A 23,711-nucleotide genomic window follows, 5' to 3' on the forward strand; every position below is an offset into this window, starting at 1 on the left:
GAAAATAGCCAGAACACTTCTGGTTGAAACACAAAAAAAAACAACAAAAAAAGAGAGGAGGGCCTTACTTAACCAGATACCATGACTCATTATGGTCAATGCAGTGATAAACAAGGTGACCAATGAAAAGAAAGTCCATGAACAGAACCACGTATGTACGATGCTATGGTATGTGCTATGGCTTCTATGTCACATCAATTCAAAAATTAGGCCTGGAAAAATGGCAGTCCACATGGAAGAAAAGATTAAATTGGATCCTTACATTACACCATATGCAAAAATCAACTGCAGATGGTTAAATGTTAAAAATACGCCCCTGAAAATTTTAATAGAATACCTTAATAGAAATATCTTTTGAACTTCGGAGAAGGGAAAGATTTCTTAAACAAGATACAAAAATGTTGACTCTAAAAGAAAAGAATGATACATTTTTCTGTATTAAAATTAAGAGTTTTCTTTCTTCAAAAGACAACTTGAAAATAAGCTACAGGTACTTCCCTGGTGGTTCAGTGGTTAAGACTCCGCGCTCCCAGTGCAGGGGGCCTGGGTTCGATTCCTGGTCAGGGAACTAGATCCTGCGTGCTGCAGCTAAGACCGGCGCAGCCAAAGAAAGAAAGAAAGAAAGAAAAAAGAAAATAAGCTACAAATCGTAGACTATATGGCAATCCACATCCTAACAAAGGATTACATAAGAATGTATCAAGAGCTCCTTGATATCTGTGAGAGACTCTATTCTTGTTTAAAATGATTCAGAATATATTGCCCTACATCATTGGCTTTGGACTGGGCCATGTAACTTCCTTGAGCCAACGGAATGTGAGCAGATAGGACATGTGTCATAGCTTAGCAGAAGCTTTAAAAGCTTTGCAAGTTTCTTTTTCCTGGATCCTCTGCCAGGAGAATGACGTATCCTAAACAAGAGCTGTTCCTTTAGCCTGAGCCCAGGAGTGGGAAGACGTGGGGCAAGGAGCTGACTCACAGGTTGGAGCAGAGATGCAACTGACCTGCAGACTTGAGAGCAAAAAGGAACGTGTCTTGTTATAAGCCACCGATTTGGGGGATGAGGCGGAGGGTTGTTATGGTAGCGAGAGCTGACCAATATGGAAACTAATACCTAGCAGTGGGGTGCTGTGCTACCCAAAGAATAAAATGTGTGGTTTTGGCTTTGGGGCTGAGTGGCAGGCAGGGAAGTAACTGCTCTAGGGGGCTGGAAAACGAGCAAGCTATGTAATGTAATAGTGAAACATTTGGAAAAACTGGCACATGTGATCATTCGGAAGGCAGAAAATACACCTACTGAATTTATGGCTTTGGGAGAAGAACTTATGAGACAGAATGTTGTTGGTGTGTTACTAAGTAGATTTCATCAGCTGCAAGAAAGAGATGACAGGAGATAAGACGGGTTCATTTGCAAGCAGAATTGAAAGAGAACATAGAAAGTGTAGAAATTGTAGGGTTTGCATGGTGGAAAGGTGCAATTATCTGTTAGGTCAACCTCTGCAGCCTGCAAACTATTCTCAAAATAGGAACTAGCTTTAGGGGCAATATCAAAACAAAGGCATGACCTGGGGTCAAGACCCAACCAAGAACATGCCTGTTACTCCCTTTGTTAAGACCTCTGAGGAGCTTTAGATAGTCCCAGGGAATCCTGCCAGTTCTTTTTCTTAGAAAAGAAACGGAATCTCATTAATCCTGATAGTGTCCAAATACTTGGAGTTATATCTAGAGAAGGATGGAGAGGCATGTCTCAAAGCGCATGTTGTGGCCACTGACACTTGAATTGGCTACTGACCTTTCACGAAAAGTTTTTGAGAGTTCCATCACCAAAAGCGCTGCTGGTCTGGATTAAATAAGACTGACTCTTCAGGACGTAAAACGGTCTCGAGCTCCAGACTTTACAGGCAGGAAGCAGACTGATGGTATTGATAAGAAAAACACAGACACCCAGAAGAAAAACGATGACAAACAGGAACAGATGTTTCACAGAAGAGGACACACTTAATGATTGATGAGATGGACAAGCGAAGAAATGTTTAACCTCATCACTGTTCAGGGCAATGCAAATCCAGACAAGAAAGAGATCTCAATTCAAAGTGATTTGACTAGCAAAAATGGGAAACTCTGACGATATCAAGTGTTGGAGAGAACATGGATCTACATGATCTCTTACACATGGCTGGTATCTTCAGGCAGCTACTTTAGAAAATGTTTGAAACTGTACTCATAACAGTGACTATCCTAAACCAGCAATTACACTTTTTCATATAGATGTAGTAGAAGTCTTGCTCATACAAAAATGTTCATAGCTGCACTGTTTACAATGGCGAAAATCTGGGAAAAACCTCAAATGCCCATCAAGAGAGAGTGGATGAATAAATAGGAGCATACTTAACCAATGGAATATTATACAGCAGTTAAAACAAAATGAACTGCATTGGCACAGTCTGTAATATGGATATATATTAATAGAATACTACTGGCCAAAAAGTAAGTCCCTACAATTATAAACGCTATGATACTCTTTTTATAAAGTAAAAATATATATACTTTAGAAACACACAGAGATTAAAATAAGCAAGGGAATTTGGGATGTTGGTTACCTTGGGTTGAAGGAGTCGGGAAAAGTAGTATAGGGGGAAAATACGATTAGAAGCAGGTTATTGTCAAGGTTCTAGCTTTTGTTTGGAGTGGTGGTTCACATGGGTTTGTAGCATTATCAAGAAGAGCTAGAACTTTTTAAAAAAAGGGATTGTTTTGATTGCTTTTTAAAAATTTTATTTATTTATTTATTTTATTTATTTGGCTGTGTCAGGTCTTAGTTGCGGCATGCGGGATCTTCACTGTGGCACGAGGGATCTTCCGTTGTGGCGTATGGGCTCTTCATTGCAGCTCACGGGCTTCTCTCTAGTTGTGTCGCATGGGCTCCAGAACGCGTGGGCTCAGTAGCTGCGATACACGGGCTTAGTTGCCCCGTGGCATGTGGGATCTTAGTTCCCCATCCAGGGATTGAACCTGCGTTCCCTGCATTGGAAGACGGATTCTTAACTACTGGCCCACCAGGGAAGTCCCTTGATTGCTCTTTTATATTTTATTTTGTTTTTAACTGAAGTATAGTTGATTTATAATGTTGTGTTAGTTTCAAGTGTACAGCAAAGTGATTCAGTTATACATTTCTATAAATGTGTGTGTATGTATATATCATTGTTTTTATTTGAGTCATAGACTGTTAGAGTTAAAAGCACCCTTAGAAGTCAGTTAGCTCTACTTCCTTATTTCCCAAATGAGAAGGCTGAGGACCAGATTGGAGAAGTGACTGACCCAAGTTACACAATTCCTGAGTGGTGCAACCCAGCCTGCTCCTCTTATAATCCTCCTACCTCAGTACTGACACGCTCCAGCCAAGGCTTCATCCTCTTTTACCCTGCCCCACATCTCACCCATCCATCAGTTCTGCTCCGCTCTGACACACCTGGGTCCATCCACTTTGCACAGTGCCCACCCCACCCCACCCCCAGGAGCCAAAGCCATCCTCATCTCCCACCTGGACTTCAGCCAGTGCCTCCTGACTGATTCTCCAACATTCTCTCTTGCTCTCCCAAACACCTGCTTCCCATACAGCTGAGAGAGGAATCTTCTTTTTTTTTTTTTTTTTTTAAAAAGTCAGTTCTTATCTCTCAATTTCTCAGCTGTCTTCCCAAAGCACTTAGAATAAAATTCAGACTCATCATGGCCTCCCAGGCTTCACCTGAGCTGGTCCCTGCCTTCCTCTCAGGCTTCATTTCCTACCATTGCGCCCCACCCCTGCCCAAGTTTAATATGCCGCTCGCACTGACTTTCTTTCTGGAATATTCCAGGCTGGTCTCTGCATGTAGCAGATGCTGCCAGTAGCCAGCTCACAGGCCTTAGCTAGGCCTTCCGTCTCAGTGCACATAAGCTGCCTTCAGCCCTGGAAGATCACTCTGTCCATGAGCAGGACAGGACAGAAGTGCCAGGGAGCAGGCCTCCCCAGTGACAGACAGGAAGTGGAGTATAAATACCCCAACTCCCTTGCTCCTAGGTGAGATAACTCAGCTGTGTCTCAGCTGTGTGCTCTACACGGCGTCCCAAAGTGTCCCTGGGGAGCCGGGCCCATGACTCACAAAGGAGCTGGCCTGACAACAGGTGCTTTATTAAGTCCTTGTTTTGCTCTCCTGTTCCCTTACTCATCTTTTCTGCACCTCCCAAATAGATTACTTTCTTTAAATCTTTGTCTTGGGTCTTATTCAGAGGGTAGTGTTAAGATACCACATTAGGCCTTTGCACTCACCATTCTCTCTGTCTAGAATATTCCACCCCTCCAGGTCTCAGCTCAAATGCCAACTCTTTAATCTCCCCTCTGGTCATATCCCATTGTTATATGTCTTCATTGACTTATCCTATTCGAAATTATCTTGTTTATATAATTAACTGAAAAATTATGTCTCTCCCAGGGGGTTAGCTCTACAAGGCAAGCGCCTTGTGTATGTTGGTTCCCAGCACATGGGGAAGTGATTGGCACATAGTAGGCACCCTTTAAATATCTGTTAACTTAGTTAATGAGTATTTTTTGCAGGGAGGGATGTCAAATACTGCATCAAGAGTAAGATTTACAGGGCTTCCCTGGTGGCACAGTGGTTGAGAGTCCGCCTGCCGATGCAGGGGACACGGGTTCGTGCCCTGGTCCGGGAAGATCCCACATGCCACGGAGTGGCTGGGCCCGTGAGCCATGGCCGCTGAGCCTGCGCGTCCGGAGCCTGTGCTCCACAACGGGAGAGGCCACAACAGTGAGAGGCCCGTGTACCGCAAAAAAAAAAAAAAAAAAGAAAGAAAAAGAAAAGAAAGGAACATGTGCAAAGACCAGGGTGTGTCTGGCAGAAGGGTGTGGAATCCAGTCTAGGGGCACAGAGTGTATATATGGGGTTACAGGTGGCTTAGGTTGTGGCCAGATTAGGAGGCAGATTGCAGGCTAAGCTAAGATGTTGGGCAGCACCCAGGGGTGAGTCTCTACCAAGAGGCGGTGCAGACTACTGGTTCAGGATTGAAGCCAGACTGTCTGCATTGGAATCCCACCTTCCCAGCGACTAGCTGAGTAATCTTGGACAACTTCTCTGTGCCTTAGTTTCCTCATCTGTACAATGGGTGTTAATAATAATAACTACTTCCAGGACCATGAGGAAGACTAGACAGCTGAACACACATGAAGCGAAGTGCTTAGAGTAGCTTAACACACGTGAAGTGCGCAACATAACGTTAGCTAATAACCGCTGTTATTCCACGGAGGGCCAGGGGAACATCAAGATTAAGGGATGAACAGAGGACCAGGAGCCTCTAACCAAGTCTCAGAAGTAACAGCAGAGCGGTTGGAGGAAAATCATGAGGGCCACCTGTCACAGAAGCCATGGCAAGAGGATGTTTCCAGAAGGAAGGGTCAACAGGGTCAAGGGTGCCAAGATGTCAGGCAAGATGACAGCCAAGGGTGCCATGGATTTAGCAACAAGGAGGTCACCGTTGACTTTAGCCATTGCAGTTTTGGTGACTTGGTAGAAACAGAGGCCACTTTGCAGTATATTGAACACATGGGTTGGGAGGAACCAGGGAGAGTGGCGCCAACTCTTCCAGCTGTTTGGCTGGGAAGGGAGGCAAGTGAGAGGCAGCAGAATAGAGGGACGGTGAGGTCGATAACCATGTGCTTTGCCAAATACCCACTGCATCCCGCCATTGTCTCCTATGAGGCTCACAATCTCCGGTCAGCCAAGCAGGAGAAAGAGCAGAAAATTTGTCATAAATGAGGACACGTGTATAGACAGATCAAGAATGGCAGAGCTGGGAGAAAGGCCAGCTACCCATTTCCTCTCCCTTTTCATGATGTGACTGTGGGCAAGGGGGGACTGGGCAAGAGGGTGGAGGATGCTCAGTGCTGTTTACCTGCTTTACCACACCTGGAGGTAAAGGACCCATCTCTTGAAGGTGGATGGAGGAGGTGGCAGAAGAGGTTGGTGACAGATTCTTTTAAACTAACATACGCTGGGTGCCCAATATGTCCCATCCTACTGAATCACAAAGTATCCAGGTGGTGGGAGAAATCTTTGGTTGAAATTGGTTCCAGCTAGAAACAGGGGAGGCAAGATGGATCCCAGATCAGCAGAGGCAACACTGTCTATTTTTCACTCCTGCCCCTTATCTACAATCCCTTCTCTGACATTTTAGATAAGTCTGGTCTTTCTTTGACTCTGCAGCTGGGGAGTTGTGGATGGGAGTGGCTTGGAGGTTGATGTGTCACTTAAAGCAGCAATGCTTGTGGGAAGTAAAATGCATCCTTCTGATTTGTTTGGGAAATGTCTTTATGTCAAGGACTTTGGAACGATAGAACCATAATGGTGGGATTTTGGAAAATCATTTTCCAAACCAGGGCACAGGAGACCCAAAGTGGGATATTTCAAGGAGAAAACCAATGGATGCCTGTCCAACATGAAGCAGAAACATGGCAGGAGGGCTGAGAGGGGCAGGGCAGCCTTCATGGCATATGACTTGTGCAGACTCTGCTGTTGCATGCTTGAAATTTTTAGTTTATAAACAAGACCCCTCATTTTATTTTGCACTGGACCCTGCAAATTATGTGAACCTCCTGGTCAGGGCCGCAGGCTTGGTGGAACACGTGGACTGCAGACTTCAGCTAGGTCTGGCAGGCAGCAGCCCTGACTTCAGATGCTCCCCACGTGAACCTGGCTCCTGAAACTCATCCACCCTTGGGAAAGCTGGGCCAGCCAGCGGGAGTTGAGAAAGAGGACCTGGCCAATTTGCAGTCAGCTCTTAAGAGCAGCTGTAAAGGTGCCTCAGACAAACCAAGCAGGGAGGGAGGAAACACAGAACACTCTTAGAAACCACGATAATTGAGCAGGGCTCCGTGCTGCAAGCCTTCTGACACATTTCCATATTTAGTCCTCACAACGATCCTAGTACAGAGGCACTAGGATCCCAGTTTTAGGAATAATGACCCAGAGGTTTAGGAAGGTGATCAGAATGGATGGTGCTGGTAAGCGGTGACCTGAATTAAAATGCAGGTGTCTGGATCCCAAGTCCAGTGCTTTTCCTACTACACTAGAGGATAGAGGTGAAGGCCAGGGGACCCGGATGTCCAGGCTGTGCTGGCTAACACATCCCAGGCCTGGCTCCAGTTCTGAACTAAATGCATTCTCTGTGACCAGTCCAGCTCACTCCAGAGCCCACGAAGCCAGACTTGGCAGTGGAGGAGGTGTCTCTTTGGGTGACCAGCTCTAAGCTGAGCCTGAGAGCCACGCCTAAAGGGCAATGAAGGAAGAGCAACCCTGCTCAGGCTCTGCTGGGCTCCCAGGGCTGTGGCCCCAAGATGAACTGGGAAGTTGGTGGTGAGCAGAGGTGGGACCCAGGCGTCCACCTACTACCCCAGGGAGAGAGGGCTCCTCAGGGGAGTTTCCTAGCAGCATGTGGGCGTGTTAGCTGAATCATGGGTCACCCTGTTGGTGTTGGTGGGTATATTTGGGGGTCAAACTGTTGCCACTTCCTGCCCCTGCGTCCTTGCTCTGTTGGGTGGAAAAACTGGGGCTTTTTTCTTCTACCATTCCCTGCAAAGTTGGCATCGTGCCCTGGCCTCCAGGTGGGCTGCAGGAACCCTGCAGGGCTTTCCAGCATCCTAGGGGCCCCGATCATGCCCAGCTTCTCTCTCGGACCACAGCCGAGCTCTCTGGTCCTGAGCATAAAGCCAGAAAATCACAGAGAAAGAGCCCTATCTGGGAGTTAAGGTGGGGTTATCTTCAGGGCTCTGTCACGGGGTCCCCATGTGACAACTCGCTTTTCCTTTCTGGGCTTCTGACTTCTCATGTGTAACGTGAGATGGTCCACCCCAATTGTCCTGAGTGTCCTCCTGAGCGCTGGGGGCATGTGGCACACACCTGACCCACACTGACTCCCCGAATATACCCACAGAGACTTTGCAATGTGGCTATTTTCGGCTCAGGGCTGAATGGCTGAAGAACCACAAAACTGAGGCTACAAAACATTCTGAATCCAAGCCTATGTGTTGCCTATCAGGCTTCTTTGAGTTTCTGGCTTCCTGGGAGCTTTCTAAGTTTCAGATGACCCTGGATCCTAGGGTGGGTGGGATCTAAATGCCTCAGGGACTGGCATCAGCCCTATTAGGCTCTTTGCCCTCTATCCTCATCAGAAAGGGCAGGGAGCCCCCCCAGCAGGCTCCCTCGGTACAACAGGCCTGATCCAAAAGGCCAGTTCCACCTCGGATGGACGAGAGGGCTGTTTAGGGTGTAGACTGTGGGCAGGGCTCTATCTGCCCTTAGAGGTCCAGAATATCATTTCATGCCAAACCAGAGAGGGTCTCAGTAGCCATCCAGGCTGAAGGGAAGTGGTGGGATTGGATTATCTGGGGAGCCCTTTCGAGATACTCCAACTGCCTTGAACTCAGAATACAAAGGTCCACAGTGAAGTTCAAGCACGTGTCTTTGGATAAAAGCTTCCCAAATGATCCTGATATGAATCCCATTTCAGGGTAAGGAGTCAGTGATTTAGGCCAACTTCCCCACGTTGTAGGTGGGAGAACCGATGCCCAGAGGCAGGAAGTAACCTGCTCAAGGTCCCACAGAAGACGAGCGGCAGAGCTCAGAAATCCGGACTTTTCACCCTCTTTCTACAGAACCCCGGCTCCTCACCTGTCACCTCTCCTGGACTCCTTCACACTTCGCAGTCTGACTGTCTTCTTCCATTCATTGTGTCCTCTAGCCTCTAGCACAAGCCCTCAGCACAAACCACAAATCTGGCCGCATCCCCGTCCCAAGCAAAAGATTACTTAAGGCCTTCCCTCCCCTGACAGCAAGCGTAAGTCCCAAGGCCTGAGCCCAGTAAACAGGATCTTGTGAAACCCAGCCCAGGTCCTCCTGGCTCCATTTCCAGCCCCTCTCTGCAGGCCTTCCTCATCCCCCCATGTCCTGAAGACATCAGCCTCCACACCAGCTATTAGCATGCCATCAAACAATGGTTGAATTTGCCTTAAGAGATCCAGCACGTTTAATTTTCACACAAGCCTATGAGCAGGTATCATTATTATCCCTGTCTGGAGATGAGGCTGGGGGACTAAGAAAGGGAAAGAAGTCACACCAGTGGTGTACAGGGGAGCTGGGCCTGGGCGCCGGGCAGAGCCCACACTGATAACCACACACAGCGTGCTATCCGGGCCCCTGCCCAGGGGAAATTCCACCTTCATCCTTCCAGGCCCCGTCAATATTCCACACTGCACCCCAGTGAGCTCCCCGCTCCCCCAGACTGGGCATGTGCAGCGTCTAGTCTGCATATTATAGCAGCCTTGACCCTCTGTGCCCACTTACTGGTTTGCGTGTCTGTTTCCCTCTCGAGGGCCTGACTCTGTGGTCAGCTCTCCTCTCTCACCTGACTGCCCACGCACAAAGTGGGCCCTCAGAAGATGTCTCCTGAGTGAATGAATGAATGACCACATCAGGAACTGAGACCTGTCACCAGCATCCTGTGTGTGGAATGGTGCCCATCAGCACAGTCGGAAAATGGTCCATCCATGCTAGAGGGTCCAGGGGAGTATAAACAAGCACAGGGTTTGGGCTGGAGCTTCTCATCCGAATTCTGTCATTTGCTACTGGTATGACTCCTGTCACCTCCAGGGCCTCTGTTTCTCATCTGCGGCAGGGGGATGACGAGAATAATGTGAAGGTCTCTCCTTCCTTCTGCTTTAGCAACAGTCTCTACGCACCCACCCTGGGTGGGACACTGGGGCATGAAATGAGGACCATGACAGGGGGACTGCTGCTCCCCGGGAGCTTCCAGATGAGGGAAGGGTGTGGACCACCAGGCAATCATAAGATTGGCTTGGCGGCTATGGGGCGAGAGTCTGCTTCATGTTGGGAGCTCAGATGGGGCAGCCTGCAGGAGGTCTTCCAGGTAAAGCCGGAGCAGGCGTCCCAGGCAGAAGGGGCAGTGACGCCCCAGCACAGGTGCGCAGAGCAGTAACAGTGCCGTGCGGCTAGCGCTCTGTGGGCCACATTGTACGGGACCACGTAAGCCGAGCCAAGACATCTGTACTTCACCTCCGAACAGCAGGCTGCATTGTTGTCACTCTGGAGCTCCATGGCTGTGGACACGAATTGAAAAACTGGTGACTGTCACTGCTGTGACATTCTTTGGGCACCCCCAGGGTCTGCTGTTGCTACAAGAGATGCTTGATGCCTTGTTCACTTTGTTGCTGAGAACTGGATAACAGAGGCCTCCTGAAAAGAACAAAAAGTGCTGAATGTTAGAAGACAGTGTACAAGGGAACCCAGGTGGAGGGTAAGAGTCGCTGGAAAACAAAAGAAAGGGTTTTTAATTCAAAGATGTTTGGGTGCTGGAGGCGCTGTGGCCGGACTTGCACTTAGAGGAGGCAGCTGGGGACGGGTGCGGAGGTGGGGATGGAAGAGAGCACTGTGCTCCTGTGGGTGACAACAGAAAGCCTGGCCTGGGCATTGGGCAGCACAGGATTAGAGAGGAAAGAGACCAGGAAGGGGGTCCCGGATAGGGAGGTGGCGGCACTGCCTGGTTCCTGTGATGAAGCCTCAGATGGTCCAGGATTGATGGGTAGAGGAGGGAGGGGTGCAGTTTTATTGAGCACCTACTAGGTGCCAGGCCCCATGGTAAGCGCTTCCGTATACTCTGCAGCTCATAGGACACGAGGTCTCTTCTCGAGCACTAAACACAGTTCCCAGTACCTGCCTCCTGCGGCGAGCTGTTAAGCCCCACAGGGGCAGGACCAGTGTCTGTCTTGTGTCTGCTGTGCTCAGGACCTGTCATATTTCAGGTGCTCCACGATGATTCTGGATGATCCAACCTTCTTTTCCTCTCCCCTCTTTCCCGCCCTCTTTCATTTTCTCCCTCCCTTCCTTTCCTCTTCCCTTGTTCCAAGATAAGGTGAGACATCTCATTTAATCCTTCAAATAGCCTGAAGTTAGGCTGTGGTTTGGGGAGTTTATTTTGAAAACACTGGGGAGAGTTTTACCAGATCCAGTCGGTAGTGGATTTTACAACGACGGAACTAAAGTTCAGAAGCGTTAAGTTACTTGCCCAAGGTCACACAGCTAAAAAGTAGTGGGGCTGAAATCTGACACAGTTACCTCTGAGGGCAAACACACTTCCTCCCTAAGTGAGGGAACTAAGAAAACTTGGTCCCAGAGATGGACAAAGCAAGGCCAGTATTGATGCAGCTGTGCGATGCCGGGCAAAGGACTCCTCCCTCCACCCCCATGGGTTTCTGTGTCCTGGTCTGAAGAATCAGGCTGAGATGTAACTGGAGGGGAAGCAGGCAGGACCAGGCTCCAGGACCCCCAGGCCAGCAGGGCTGAGGCAAGAACCTGGGGCCACTCCAGGAGGAGATGATCTTAAGATGAACCTGCACCACCTGAGCTCTGTCTACAGGCACATACTGGTTTTCAAACTTCTAACTAAGAAAAGGGTAGTTCACATGAGAAACTGGTTCAGTGTCGATGCTGGGAGCTTCTCTTGCCTTTCCCTCAACTACGCAGTTCTGATCCATCACATTCAAGGCCATGGAGATTTTATTGAGTTATTACTTGGCCCGTGCTTTGTGCCAGGCTTAGAGAAGAAGAGATGGAGTGGGGCTGGGGGCGGGACCCTGTGGGACGCTAGGTTTCCATGCAGTTGGAGCCTCTGGCCAGTTCCTTCTGGGGCCGCGGGACCTGGGAAGGGGGAGGCATGACTAAGTCTTCCTGTCGCCTCTTTTCCTGTCCTGGGTTCATGGTAGCCACAGTGAGGGGGAGGATGGGAAATGAGCAGCTGGAGGGGCAGCCCTGTCCTGGTCTCGAGTGGGCTGGGCAGCATCCCCGGGAGGAGGGGAGAGCAAAGTATTTCCTGGGTGGCGACCTGGCCCCTCTCTGTGTCCCAAGTGAGTCTAAAGGACCTAAGGTGGCATTTGACCAATTGGCCACATCCCTTTAATCTCCTTCCTCTTTGAGACCCCACTAAAACGACAACCAAGGAATAAAAACGTATCCGTCTGCAAGGACAAAGAAAATGGGAGAGTGACAACAGTGTCTTAGTGATTTCAACTGATTTAAGCACCTTTTGGGTGGCAGGAAGCAGCTGGCCAGATGAAGGAGTGATGGAGAAGGTCCTTACGGAAAGTGTGTTCCCAGAGGTGGCCACACGTGATGGTCAGCTGACCAGATGCCTTGGCATCCACTGTTCCATCTGTGCAACGAAGTCTCGGTATGACCTTGGCAAAGTCAGTTTCTGCTTTCTGAGGCTCGTTTTTTCCCCATCTGTAATAGAAAGAGACCGTACTAGCTTCTTATCTGCTGGTGCCTGAGTTACCTGGAGTTTTCCTCCCCTGCCCCTCGACACGTATAGGCACATGTGTCTTGATGTTGCTTCAAAAACGGGGCGAAGGTATTTTTGCATTTTTTCCTCTCCCAGGACACTTTCAGAGCCACTGCTGCAGATGGTCTCCAAGGGAGCTTTCAACTCCCACACGCCAGGACTCCCACGCAGGTGTTAGGATGGAGAATACACGGAATGGAGGGGTTGTAAGGATGTAAGACCTTCATGCGGGAGATCCAGGCACAGAGGGGCTTCAAAGGAGGCTGAAGGCCTATCTGTGGGGACAGCAGAAGGGCCTTTACAGAGACAACGACATTTGCAATGGATAGAATTCACAGAAGGAGACAAGGAGGAGGGCCCTGCAGGTGGAGGTTACGGTGGCAGCAAATCCCGGAGATAAGAAAGCATGTGACCTGTTCAGAGAATTGCAAATATTGCAACATGCGGGAATCCATGGAGACATCCCGTGAGCCACGAATGGCCAGGTCAGCAGCTTGCACTTCATCCCATTGACCACGGGAAGCTATCACGTTGGCCTTGTGATTTTAACACACGGATATGGCCCGGCTACTGTTTCTTGAGCATCTGCTAGTGTTACTTATTCCACGCGCTGCACACCATGTCTTCCTGACCTGGCCACTTGGTCGCTGGACAGTCACACATCTCTCCAGCCATTTCCTCACGCCGGGCACTGTCCTCCATGCCTCGCTGTCCTTACACAAGCTCCTTCCTCTGTGGACAGGCCCCTTTCCACTTCAGCCTTCCTGCAGGAGACTCTGCTTGAAGAACATTCCCCCGGGAGGCCTCTCCCCTGTGGGCAGCTCCCAGCCTCCCCTGCGCCCTCCATATGGCACATCCACAGCTGTCCTTACACCAACTGGCTTTCCCTTATTTAGCTGTGATGCAATGGCTTGCATGTCATGGGTAGCTGTCTTCCCTGGGGCTAACCAAGGACCAAGAACAGGGCAAGCGATTGAAAAGTGTTGAGTGATTGAGAAAATAGAAATTGCAACTATCTGGGCCAGGCCCTTGACAGAACGGATCTTATTGAATGCTCCTCGGTCACCTGTGAGACACGAGTTTCTCTCTCCATCTTGCACAGGAGATGTGACTCGGGCGAGTTTCTGTATCCGCTGATTTGCAGAACTGGGATTCAAGCCCAGTTGGGACAGTAGCTCCATCCCTGGATGGAAAGACGTGGCATCAGAGGAGCCACAGACAGGCCACTTCCTCTCATTCACCTTTTTCCACGTCCCACTCAGCTGGGACAGCTTCTACTCGGCCTCTCAAGATCCTTATCTGCTCCTGCGCTTAGGGAAGTTTCCCTACACCTCTCACACCACCCAGGGGAGGTGAGGGAAGGAGTTTTCCATGTGGTCACTGGACGTGAGTAACCACCTCTTCTTCTTGTGACTTCCCCACCTCTGCACTGGGGCTTGGAAAACCCCACCCAGGTCTTCTGATAAAAGCTCTGGGTACTGCAGGATGGGCCAGAGGACAGCTCTTCACTCCACCAGACTCCTTGAGGGACTCCTTCCAGGGAGGCCTGAGCTGGACATCCCGAGATGAAGATCATCACCGCGGCTCTGGTGTGCCTGCTGCTGGCCGGGACGTGGCTGCAGGGTGTGGATGCCAAGAGCAGTGAGTTTGGCTGGAGTCACTTTGCTCCTCCTTGGGGAGGGCGGAGACGCAGGCAGGTGCTCTGGGGTTGGGGGCAGGCTCACCCTGAGCTCACTGCCTTCATCTCCACTCCTCCAGAAAGAATACTCCCTGAAGAGGAGGAGGAAGGACTTGCTTGGGGGCAGGGGGACAGCAGGAGAGCCATAAGTCTGGGGCCTACACAGACCGCTGAGCAGCTGGCTTCAGCCAAAGGAGGCCAGCCTCGTCCAGACCCTGCGGACTGATGGAGGGCAGTTGTGAGGTCATTGAGGCCAAGCTGGAGGCCTGGGGTCCAGAGGAGGGACTGACTGGGGTCTCGCCTCCACTGTGTAACAGATAACGGGCAGAGTCTGAGGTCAGGATCTGGGGCTTTAACAGTTGGCTAACCTTGGGCAAGTTACTATACCTCCCAAACTCTGGTTTCGCTATCAGTAAGATGGGTTTGATAATGCCTACCCTCTAAGGCTGATGAGAGAATACTGACCTAACAGCAGACATATGGAAGGGGCTTTGCAAACGGTCAAACTAGGAGGAAGGAGCCAGGATTGAAATGCAAGTCTTTTGAGGGTGGGGTGTGTGTAGGGGGGGTTACAAACCGGCAGAGTGGGAGTTGCGGGTCAGAGCTGAGGACCAGGGTGGAGGGTGAGGTGGGGATTGCGTGGAGCTGATCAGTTCCTGGAAGCTCCTGCCTGGTCATTTCATCAGTCTGAGCTCCTAAAACAGTCCCTCATCCTGCCCCAAATAGCGGACTGCTGTTGAATCAGACTCACCAGGGTCTCAGGACCCTTGAACCCAAATATAAGGGCAGAACCATACTCTAGTGGTGGGATGTCAGAACTAGAATCGCCTTTAGAAATCAGTCTAAAGAGTCTTGCTTCACAGCTGGGAAGTCTGGGGCCCAGGGGAGGGCTCATCTTGACCAAAGCCACACAGCTGTTTTGTGGGGAGCTGGGATCTGAACCCCAGTGTCCTGACTGCCTAAATACAGAACTGGGTGGCTGATAAGACACTAGTTCCCTTTGGATGTGATCCGAAAGCCTGAGCCTGTCCTGGAAGGGTTTTTTGTTTTTGTTTTTTTCCCCATCCTGGATAAGAGGAGCTCAGTCCAGCTTGAGAAATGGATGCAAACCCTTTTTGCGCTTCTCTTCTAGTGCATGTGTCATCCTCCAATTGCTGTTTCACACTGGTGGAGAGAAAGATGTCCCTGAAGGGAATCCAGTGTTACAAGAACACCAGCTCCACCTGCTCCTACAAAAACCGTCTAATGTGAGTGGTTGTATCCTCTTCCATCCTTGACTCCCTTCTCCAGAGGACAGAAAGCGGCCCCCCGGAATTAGAATAGCAGACGCTAGATGGCGATGTTCCACCGGGTTAAGGTTTTTTAACCAAACTAGTGAGGCGGCCAAAACCTGGGCGCAGAGCTGAGAGTGGGCTCTAGGGCGAACACCTGTGTTCCTGCAGTGACGTGGGTTTCTTGGAGCTGCAAGGCGCCAAGTGTTATATCTTAATATTTTATGCCCAGAGCTTAAAAGCTCCAGGCACTACTGGGTGATGGTAAGAGGGGCTCTCAGTTAGTTCCTGCTTCTGGGTTTGCCAACCTATAGTCTTGAGTGACTCCAGACAGGTAAGTCTTCTGAACTTCCGTATCTGGGTAGCGCCTCTGCCCTCCTGTCCTGTGAAGTGGCGTAAACACGACAGCGGCATCACAGGGTCGTTATGAAGCTCCAGGGAGGTAGCTTACACTTGCCTCTCAGGGTCTACAAGGCACTTTCGTGTACATTACTAACTCATCTAACTCTCTTGGTGCACACATTTTCATTATCGTGAAAACTGAGGTTCAGGGCGTTGGAGAGATTTGTCTAAGGTCTTGCAGGTAATTAAAGGCAGAACTGATCTACGGTTTTGGACAATAGCCAAGTTTGGGAGGTGAGTAGATCAGAAAAGACACACACACACACATCCAAAGCAATGACTAGGGGTCCCAGATAGACACAGACACATGAAAAGATGGAGCAGGTGGGGCCTCAGAGATGTTCTAGGAGAGGATTTTCCATGTTAGCAGGTCCTCAGAATGTCTGCAGCCTTCGCTCTACCCTGATACAATGAATCTGCCAAAGGGGTCCAGGAAATGCAATTTTAAAAGCCCCCTATCCCTTGCCCCGGAAGCTTGGGTGTTCCTCCCAGTGTACAAACTGTAGGTCTTACGCAATGACTTCATTTTATAGGCCCCGGGAGAAAAGCTTGGGGGCACCCAGGAGCAATGAGGCGGTGATGGAACTTGTGGGTGGCACCGAGGGGGTGGCTCAAGTGACTTAGCCCTTCCTTTGTTCTCTGCCTACAGATTGAAGCTGAACGGAGGCCAAGAGGCCTGTGTCTCACAGACAAAATCGTGGGTTCGGGCTTATTTAAAAAGGATAAACCCCTGCCAGTGAAAGGAAATAGGAGCTGATTCCTTTCCATCCTGGACTCCGGACACCGTGTGGCTTTACCTGTCCCCTCAACGTCCAACCCTACACCAATCCTTCTGCCCAACTTTGCCGGGTCACGCCAGAAGGTCTGCTGGGTCCTGATAAGATATGTTGTCGCACTTTATATATTTAAATTCTAAAATCTTCAACTTCTGCCTCCCTGTGCCTCTTGGACCCCACAGGGATTTCAGGGTGCAAAGCTGATTGACATTGAGGGACTGGGGTCAGGGGCCGGAGAAAAGGAAACATGTTGGACCTGGTGCCAGGAGAACTGACTTCTCATCAGTAGGAGCCAATAGGGCTTCCCTGGTGGCGCAGTGGTTGAGAGTCCGCCTGCCGATGCAGGGGACACGGGTTCGTGCCCCGGTCCGGGAAGATCCCACATGCTGCGGAGTGGCTAGGCCCGTGAGCCATGGCCGCTGAGCCTGCACGTCCGGAACCTGTGCTCCGCAATGGGAGAGGCCACAGCAGTGAGAGGCCCGCGTACCGCAAAAAAAAAAAAAAAAAAAAAAAAAAAAAAAAGGACCCAATAAATGACTTACACCTCTCAGCTCACTGCCTTTGTCCTGGGGGATAAGCGTAGACTCTGGGTTGTGATGTAGATACTCTGCAGGGCTGGGTCCCCATTTGGATGCAAGATGCACCCCATCACCCCCGCCCCCCACTCTGCCCTGCCCAGAGGGTTCAGAGGCTGATGATATCCAAAAGCTGCCCTAGCTGGAAGGGATCTTGGGCATCATCTGCCTGTAAGAAGATGCTAGCCCCATTGTATAGATGAGCTGACTGAGGGCTGGAGAGGGACACCCACAGGCCTGAGGACACGCAGAAAGTCAGGATTAGATCTGGCGTTAGAGGCCAGGGTTCCCGCTGCTCGGCTGCTTACAAAACCAAACTCACAAGTGTTGCTAGAAAGGAAAGTTGCCGTTAATCAGAATGTTGGCAATCTGGGGAGATGGTGGACTCAGTGTCCCCACAAAGCCACCTCCGAAGATTCTGCTCGGCCACGAAAGTTTTTTTTAATTAATTAATTTATTAATTTATTTATTTATTTTTGGCTGCGTTGGGTCTCCGTTGCTGCGCGCGGGCTTTTCTCTAGTTGCAGCGAGCGGCGGCTGCTCTTCGTTGCGGTGCGCAGGCTTCTCATTGCGGTGGCTTTTCTTGTTGCGGAGCACGGGCTGCAGGGTGCACGGGCTTCAGTAGTTGTAGCACGCGGGCTCAGTAGTTGTGGTGCACAGGCTTCGTTGCTCCGCAGCATGTGGGATCTTCCCGGACCAGGGCTCAAACTCGTGTCCCCTGCATTGGCAGGCGGATTCTTAACCACTGCACCACCAGGGAAGTCCAGCCATGAACGTTTTTAAGGGGAAACAGGGAAGTAATCTCAGTTAATCACTGAAATAGGGGGTCAGAGTCGTCACCATCCCCCACTGTGTGCAGGCTGTGGATTTCTTGTGATCTTTCTTTAGATGCTCTCTTGCTAGCAGTTTTTTCGAGCGATTACTGAAGGGGAAGCTGGGGAAGAGATCTGGTCCTCCGTTAATTACTTACTCTTCTTTTCTGCTTCTTTGATCTATGTAAAGAACCAACAAGTTAGGCAAAGTATTGTGTGATCAAAAGGTTTGAAGAGTGTGCTAGGGCCAGAGACCAGTAGAGCATGGGGGTGCCTGGTTTAAGTTTAGCAACAAGACAAAAGGGATCTCCTGCAGAGAGCGCTTTCCTGCGCAAAGCTGCTTACAGTGCCTCCCAGGGTAGAACTCTTCCCCTGAGTCCCCAGATGCCACGTGACTGTGTGGTACAGCATGATACCCGGACCCTGTCTCAACCGGACAGGGCCTGCAGAGTTGGCTAGCAGGGCCTTCTCCTGGGAAGGGCCCTGGGGAGGGTCCAGGCATCGGTGGGTCCACGTCTGATGAAGATGCCAACACAAGTCATCCAGGGGAGGGAGGCAGTCTCGGGAAGAACAGGAGGCCCCTCAGGGGATAGAGAGGAAGAGGAGGTCCTGTCCCTTTAAGAGGGACAATCACAAGCTCCAACTTGTGTAACATGAGACTCGATGGAGACTAGCAAAGGAGGGCAGTGAATTCTGCATCTCAGGGTTTGGTGGCTTTAGGGGAGACGGTCTCCTGTCCTGTGTCTCAGGGCTTTTCCTTCTTTCCCCGGCATTCAACACGCAGGGCACCTGGCTCATTCTTCTTAGGCCACCTCCTCCCTCCGCCCCCATGACTGCCCTGCTCCGCTGGCTACCCCTCACCTGGACCATTGCAGTAGGCTGCTCTCAGTGCCCCCCTGCCAACCCCATCCTGCCCTCAGCCCCGATCCCAGGCTACTCTTCCTGGCACCCCACACCCTGCCCTCCCCATCTCTCCAAAGACTTCAGAGCTGACTCCAAACTCCCACCTTGATATTCCGATTCCTCTATAACCATGCCTCAACCTTCTTTTCCAAAGGTCTCTGGCTCTTCCATTCTGGACCCCTTACTCTGACTATTTGGGGGTATTCCCTGCAGGCCCTCTCCCCTCTTTTCCATCCCGCATCTCCTCTGGGAGAATCTTTGCTGTGACGGTGCTACACCATCTGTCCAAGTCCCATCTTTGCCGTCAAGTCTGATGCTAATCAGGACGGGGTCACCTGATTCCTCCCCCTCCCCCGCCCCCACCAGGGGGTGTGTCAAGTGCACTTACTGGCTGTATAACTCCAGGGTGGAGGACGAGGGCAGGGAGACCCACTGGAAGCTAATGCTGGGGACTGGAACCATTGTTCTAGAATATCCTGGGCTGATGAGCCAGGCCCTCCCTGACACTCAGATGGGCCCAGTTTAGCCACACAGCCAGGCCTTGGCTACATCCGCATTCCTCTAGCGCCCTCTGCCATCCACCTGCCCCTGAGAGCACCCCCTACTGGTTGGGAGTTATCCCTGAAGAGAACACCATTACTGTATTAGAGATTTTAAACAAAATGTATTTTCTGCAAAAAGTCAGCCATCCTACAATTGCATTCATGTTTCCATAATAACACATTTAGCAACACCTCACATTCACCAGGCGCTGTCCTCCCTAGACTGCAGTAACCCTTCATCGCCATGGCTCTCATAGGCATGCTCATCACCCCTGGGGAGTTAGGCAGGAGAAAGACCCACTGCCCACAGCTTACAGGAGAAGGAACTGGGGCTCATGACAGGAACCAAGTGGCTCAAGGCCTTGCTTTAAAAAAAGAGATCACTGGGCTTCCCTGGTGGCGCAGTGGTTGAGAGTCCGCCTGCCGATGCAGGGGACACGGGTTCGTGTCCCGGTCCGGGAAGATCCCACATGCCACGGAGCGGCTGGGCCCGTGAGCCATGGCCGCTGAGCCTGCGCGTCCGGAGCCTGTGCTCCACAACGGGAGAGGTCACAACAGTGAGAGGCCCGCGTACCGCAAAAAAAAACAAAAAAAAAAACAACAAAAAAAAACCACAACTCCCCAACCAGCCACAATTCAAATAATACTAAATATTACTTAAGACATAATACATTTTGTATCAGGAAACAGAAAGCACCCTATTTGAAAATTCAGGTCAATTTAGTCCAGGATAGAGACAGGAAGCCTAGGGGAGAAGAACCATTTCTCAGCCTCTGGCTTGGTCTTAGTGTGACCGAAAGAGTCCAAGTCTTCAGGGTGTGAGGTTTCTGACACAGGTGTGTCATATAATTCTGGACCCATTTCTCCTTTGGGTTGGCACTGATGTCCTTGGCCAGTTTGGTTCTGAAGCTGTGGATGAAGGTGGGCTGGCAGGGTTAGGTGAAATGTTGTAGGGTTTTATCCAAGGGATGGCTCATTAGGGATGACCAGGCCCACCTGCTACAGGTGAGGGGCTGCCTTGGGACAGGAAGTCAGAGGGGTGCGGAAAGGAGAGGCCCTCTGGGGGTAATTGCTGTTCTTGCTGCGCCCCGGGAGAAGCTGGCCTGACATCCAGCAAAACAACCACCCAAGTGTGAGCTGGTACCCATTCAGCAAGGAGGGTGTGGGATGTTACCGGCCCTCTCTGGGCCTGTCCCTGATGTAATAATAGGAGGCTTTGGATTACATAGTCTGGTTGGATCTTATCCCCTGAGTAGGACATCTCAAATTAGTCTATGTCTGTCTTGTGGGGCAGAACTTAGGATCGGGGGGATGGAAGATAGGGAAGGGGTGAGATGAGGTGGGGGGCTGGAGGGGAGCAGGGTTTTTCTAGCCACAGGACAGCTGCCTGCGGACACTGGCTACTGGTGATTCCATAGCTCTTCAGCCTCTGCAAGGGGATCTTCTTATGGTTAAATGTGAAACAGCAGTTGAACAGGTCGCGGAGTGCAACTAGAAATAAAGTCACAGAGAAAAAGCATTTGAGATGTCAGGCTTTTCTCAGCTTGAATGCAGCAGGGGAAGGAAAGCTAAGAGGTAGAAGTGTGTCTTCTCCACCCCAGGTCTGGTGTTCCTGCCCGCCGCCCCGAGAGGGGGTGGGACCAGGAACATGTGGCTTGAGATTTTGAGGTTGATTCTGCATGGTGGGGGCACATCTTTGTTGACTGAGGGAGGCCAGTGTGACAGGTCCTGGATATGGCCCCCAACCTGCAGGGTTTGGGGCGATCAACTGGGGTCCAAGAAAAGGCCCTGGATTTGCAGTAGAGTTTAGGTTTTATTCTGGCTCTGCAGTGTCCTGGAGCAGGGAGGGGGCAGGTAGGATGCCTGCTGTCCGCAACCTGGGCTTCTGCTTTCTGTCTCCAAATTAGATGTTAAAACTCCAAGGACCCCGGATGCTCTGATAATCTCCGAAGTGGGTCACTTTGGCTTAGGCCTTCCTAGAAGATGAGAGACAGAGGGAAGGAGAGAGAGGAAGGGGAGGGGGGAGAGAGATCGAATTTACTTGGCTGAGCGAACGCCTGGGTGCTGACGGCAGCTGCTGTGAGCAGCAGACACAGAGGCGCTGCGGACACCTTCCTGTTGGAGGGGGACGATGTGAGCTTCAGCCTAAGAGCTGTTGGTTTCTGGGTTTATCTCAACCTCTTGGCAGCTCTGGCTGCCCTGCCTGCCTTTGTAGGTAGCAGAGAGGATGGGGCCCCCCAGAGGGATCATCGCCCGGCCAGGGTACAGTCAAGTCAAGATGAATCTACTAAGATTCTGAATTCTTACTGTGTATCCTGAATCTATTAAGCTGGAGGCTGGGTTGCCAAAGAGTTTTCCAGGAAATGCAATGCAAAACCTGTGGCCTGTAGCAGGGTAGGCACTGTTTCCCTCCAGCTGCCCAGACCACAGAGATGAAGACAGAACACAAATGTGCTGGCACTCACCCTAGTAAGTGATCCGAGGAGCTGCTTTCTCCAAAATGAAAAAGAAACCATAGAAAAGAACTCCTACGCTAAGGACTTGCCCCTATTACATATTTAGTCCTGACAAGGTAAGTGCTATTATTATCATGCCCATTTACAGATGGGGACCCCGAGGGGCAGAGAGATTAAATAACTTGCCCAACATCTCATGGGGAGTGAGGGGTGACACTGGGAGGAAAAGCCAGTCTGTTTACATATAATCACCAAGAGAGTTTCATGTAGCTGATGTCTTTTTCCAAGGCAAGTTTTAGGTGGAAGTCTCATACTGGAGACAAATTGAAGCCAGTTTCTGGTGACCAGGCTCCTCCCATCACATATAGGTGCTCCCTTCTGCTACTCAGACCCAGAGGGATACGATTGGAAAACCACTGATTTGTCTAAGCCCCTTGTTTTCAGGAAGGATCATTGATAGGATGGGGCGGGGGGCGGAGCAATGAAGCGGGCTCTTCGTTCCTGAACCTGGCTCCCTCCTGCAAGGGGTCTGAGCTAGGAGCTTGGGGTCGGGGGGAGTGCCAAGGAGCACGGTGGCAAGGAGGGAACAGCTTGGACTATGACAGAATACCTGGCAAGGCCCTTGGCCTGAGTGTTCCTATCCCCATGCTCATTCTTGGCTCCCAGACTTTGCTTACTTTTTGCACCTGCTTGGAATATTCTCCTGTCTACTTTCCATCCTTGCAAGTTTTTCTACTCTAGCAAAACAAGCCCAGTGATAGTAAAAGAAATGAAATAAAGAGCTATGGTTTGTGAAATAGAAAAGAATATATAGACAAAGGGCTAAAGAAGCTCAAATTTGGTTCTTTGACAAGCCTACACAGAAGCTGAAACGCTCCTGAACGGACCATGAAAAAAGGAAAAAAGGCACCAGTAGGGGACATCACTACAGAGCCTGCAGACACCAAGAAGAAAATAAGAACCTTATGCCAATAACTTTAATTTAGAAGAAGTGGATGGATTTCTTAAAATCTAACTTACCAGATTGCAAGAAAAAAATTTTTAAAAATCCTCAAGCTATTTAAAAACTTGAGTCAGTAATGTAAAACCTTCCCGCAAAACATCCTCCAGGCTCCAGAAGCTTTGACAGATCTTCCTCCAAGCATTCCAAGAACAAATAATTCTGATCTTACACAATCGATTCCAGAGAATATCAAAAGTGTTCACTCTTTGACTCATTTTATAAGTCTTTGACATAAAAACTTCTCAGGAACCACAAGAGAAAAGATTTCAAGCTTGTCCCTGCAGGCACACATTCCATTCTTTTGTGGATCATCACATCCATGAGATTGCAGGTCTTCTGGCTTTGGATTGGGTTTGGACATGGGGGAGCCCTGCAGGGTGTTGGAAAGAGGGAGTAGTTGGGGTGAAGTACTGATTTCTCTGTTGCCTCCTTATACCTCTGCCTGGATGCAGCCCTCAACCAATGTTTTTCACTTCCTTTCCAGGTGGCCCTCTCCATGACTCTCTCTGTCCAGTTTTGGGGAACCACACTCTGTCTTTGATCCTTCAGGTCCAAGGGTGGTCACCAGGCTGTCACTAGCCTCAGAGTACCAAAGCAGCCCTATGGTTTCTCCACACCCAGCCCACATCTTGGTAAATAGCATTTTTATTAAACCCTCCTCAAATCATTCCAATTTCAGTGTCATCTATTTCTTCCTGACTGACATAGGTTTAGGTACCAGAAGTGGCTTCTGGTAATAGACCTTCCAAATGGCATTCTGGAATTGGGTTGCTCATATATTTTAGGAGCATAATAATGGCACCTGCTGGCATCATGATTACTTAAATTGTCACCAATAGTAGGATGGCAGACTGTGTTGTATCAAGCCCTCCAGGTGATTCTTAATGGGCACTA

The 23,711-nt window shown here is 50.1% G+C and overlaps 1 protein-coding gene across 1 annotated transcript; it reads left to right on the plus strand.

Moving 5' to 3' along the window:
* Nucleotides 1–13,939: 13,939 nt before the first annotated feature.
* Nucleotides 13,940–16,490, plus strand: CCL1 (C-C motif chemokine ligand 1; the record flags this gene model as incomplete). The annotated part of the gene is made up of 3 exons (XM_081219992.1): nucleotides 13,940–14,040; nucleotides 15,210–15,324; nucleotides 16,400–16,490. The coding sequence occupies exons 1-3, from the start codon at nucleotides 13,965–13,967 to the stop codon at nucleotides 16,488–16,490; spliced, it is 282 nt and encodes a 93-aa protein (XP_081076118.1). The 5' UTR covers nucleotides 13,940–13,964.
* Between the last annotated feature and the right edge of the window lie 7,221 nt (nucleotides 16,491–23,711).

Source organism: Mesoplodon bidens, assembly GCF_964165515.1.
Source record: "Mesoplodon bidens genome assembly, chromosome: 19".
NCBI classification, from domain to species: Eukaryota; Metazoa; Chordata; class Mammalia; order Artiodactyla; family Ziphiidae; genus Mesoplodon; species Mesoplodon bidens.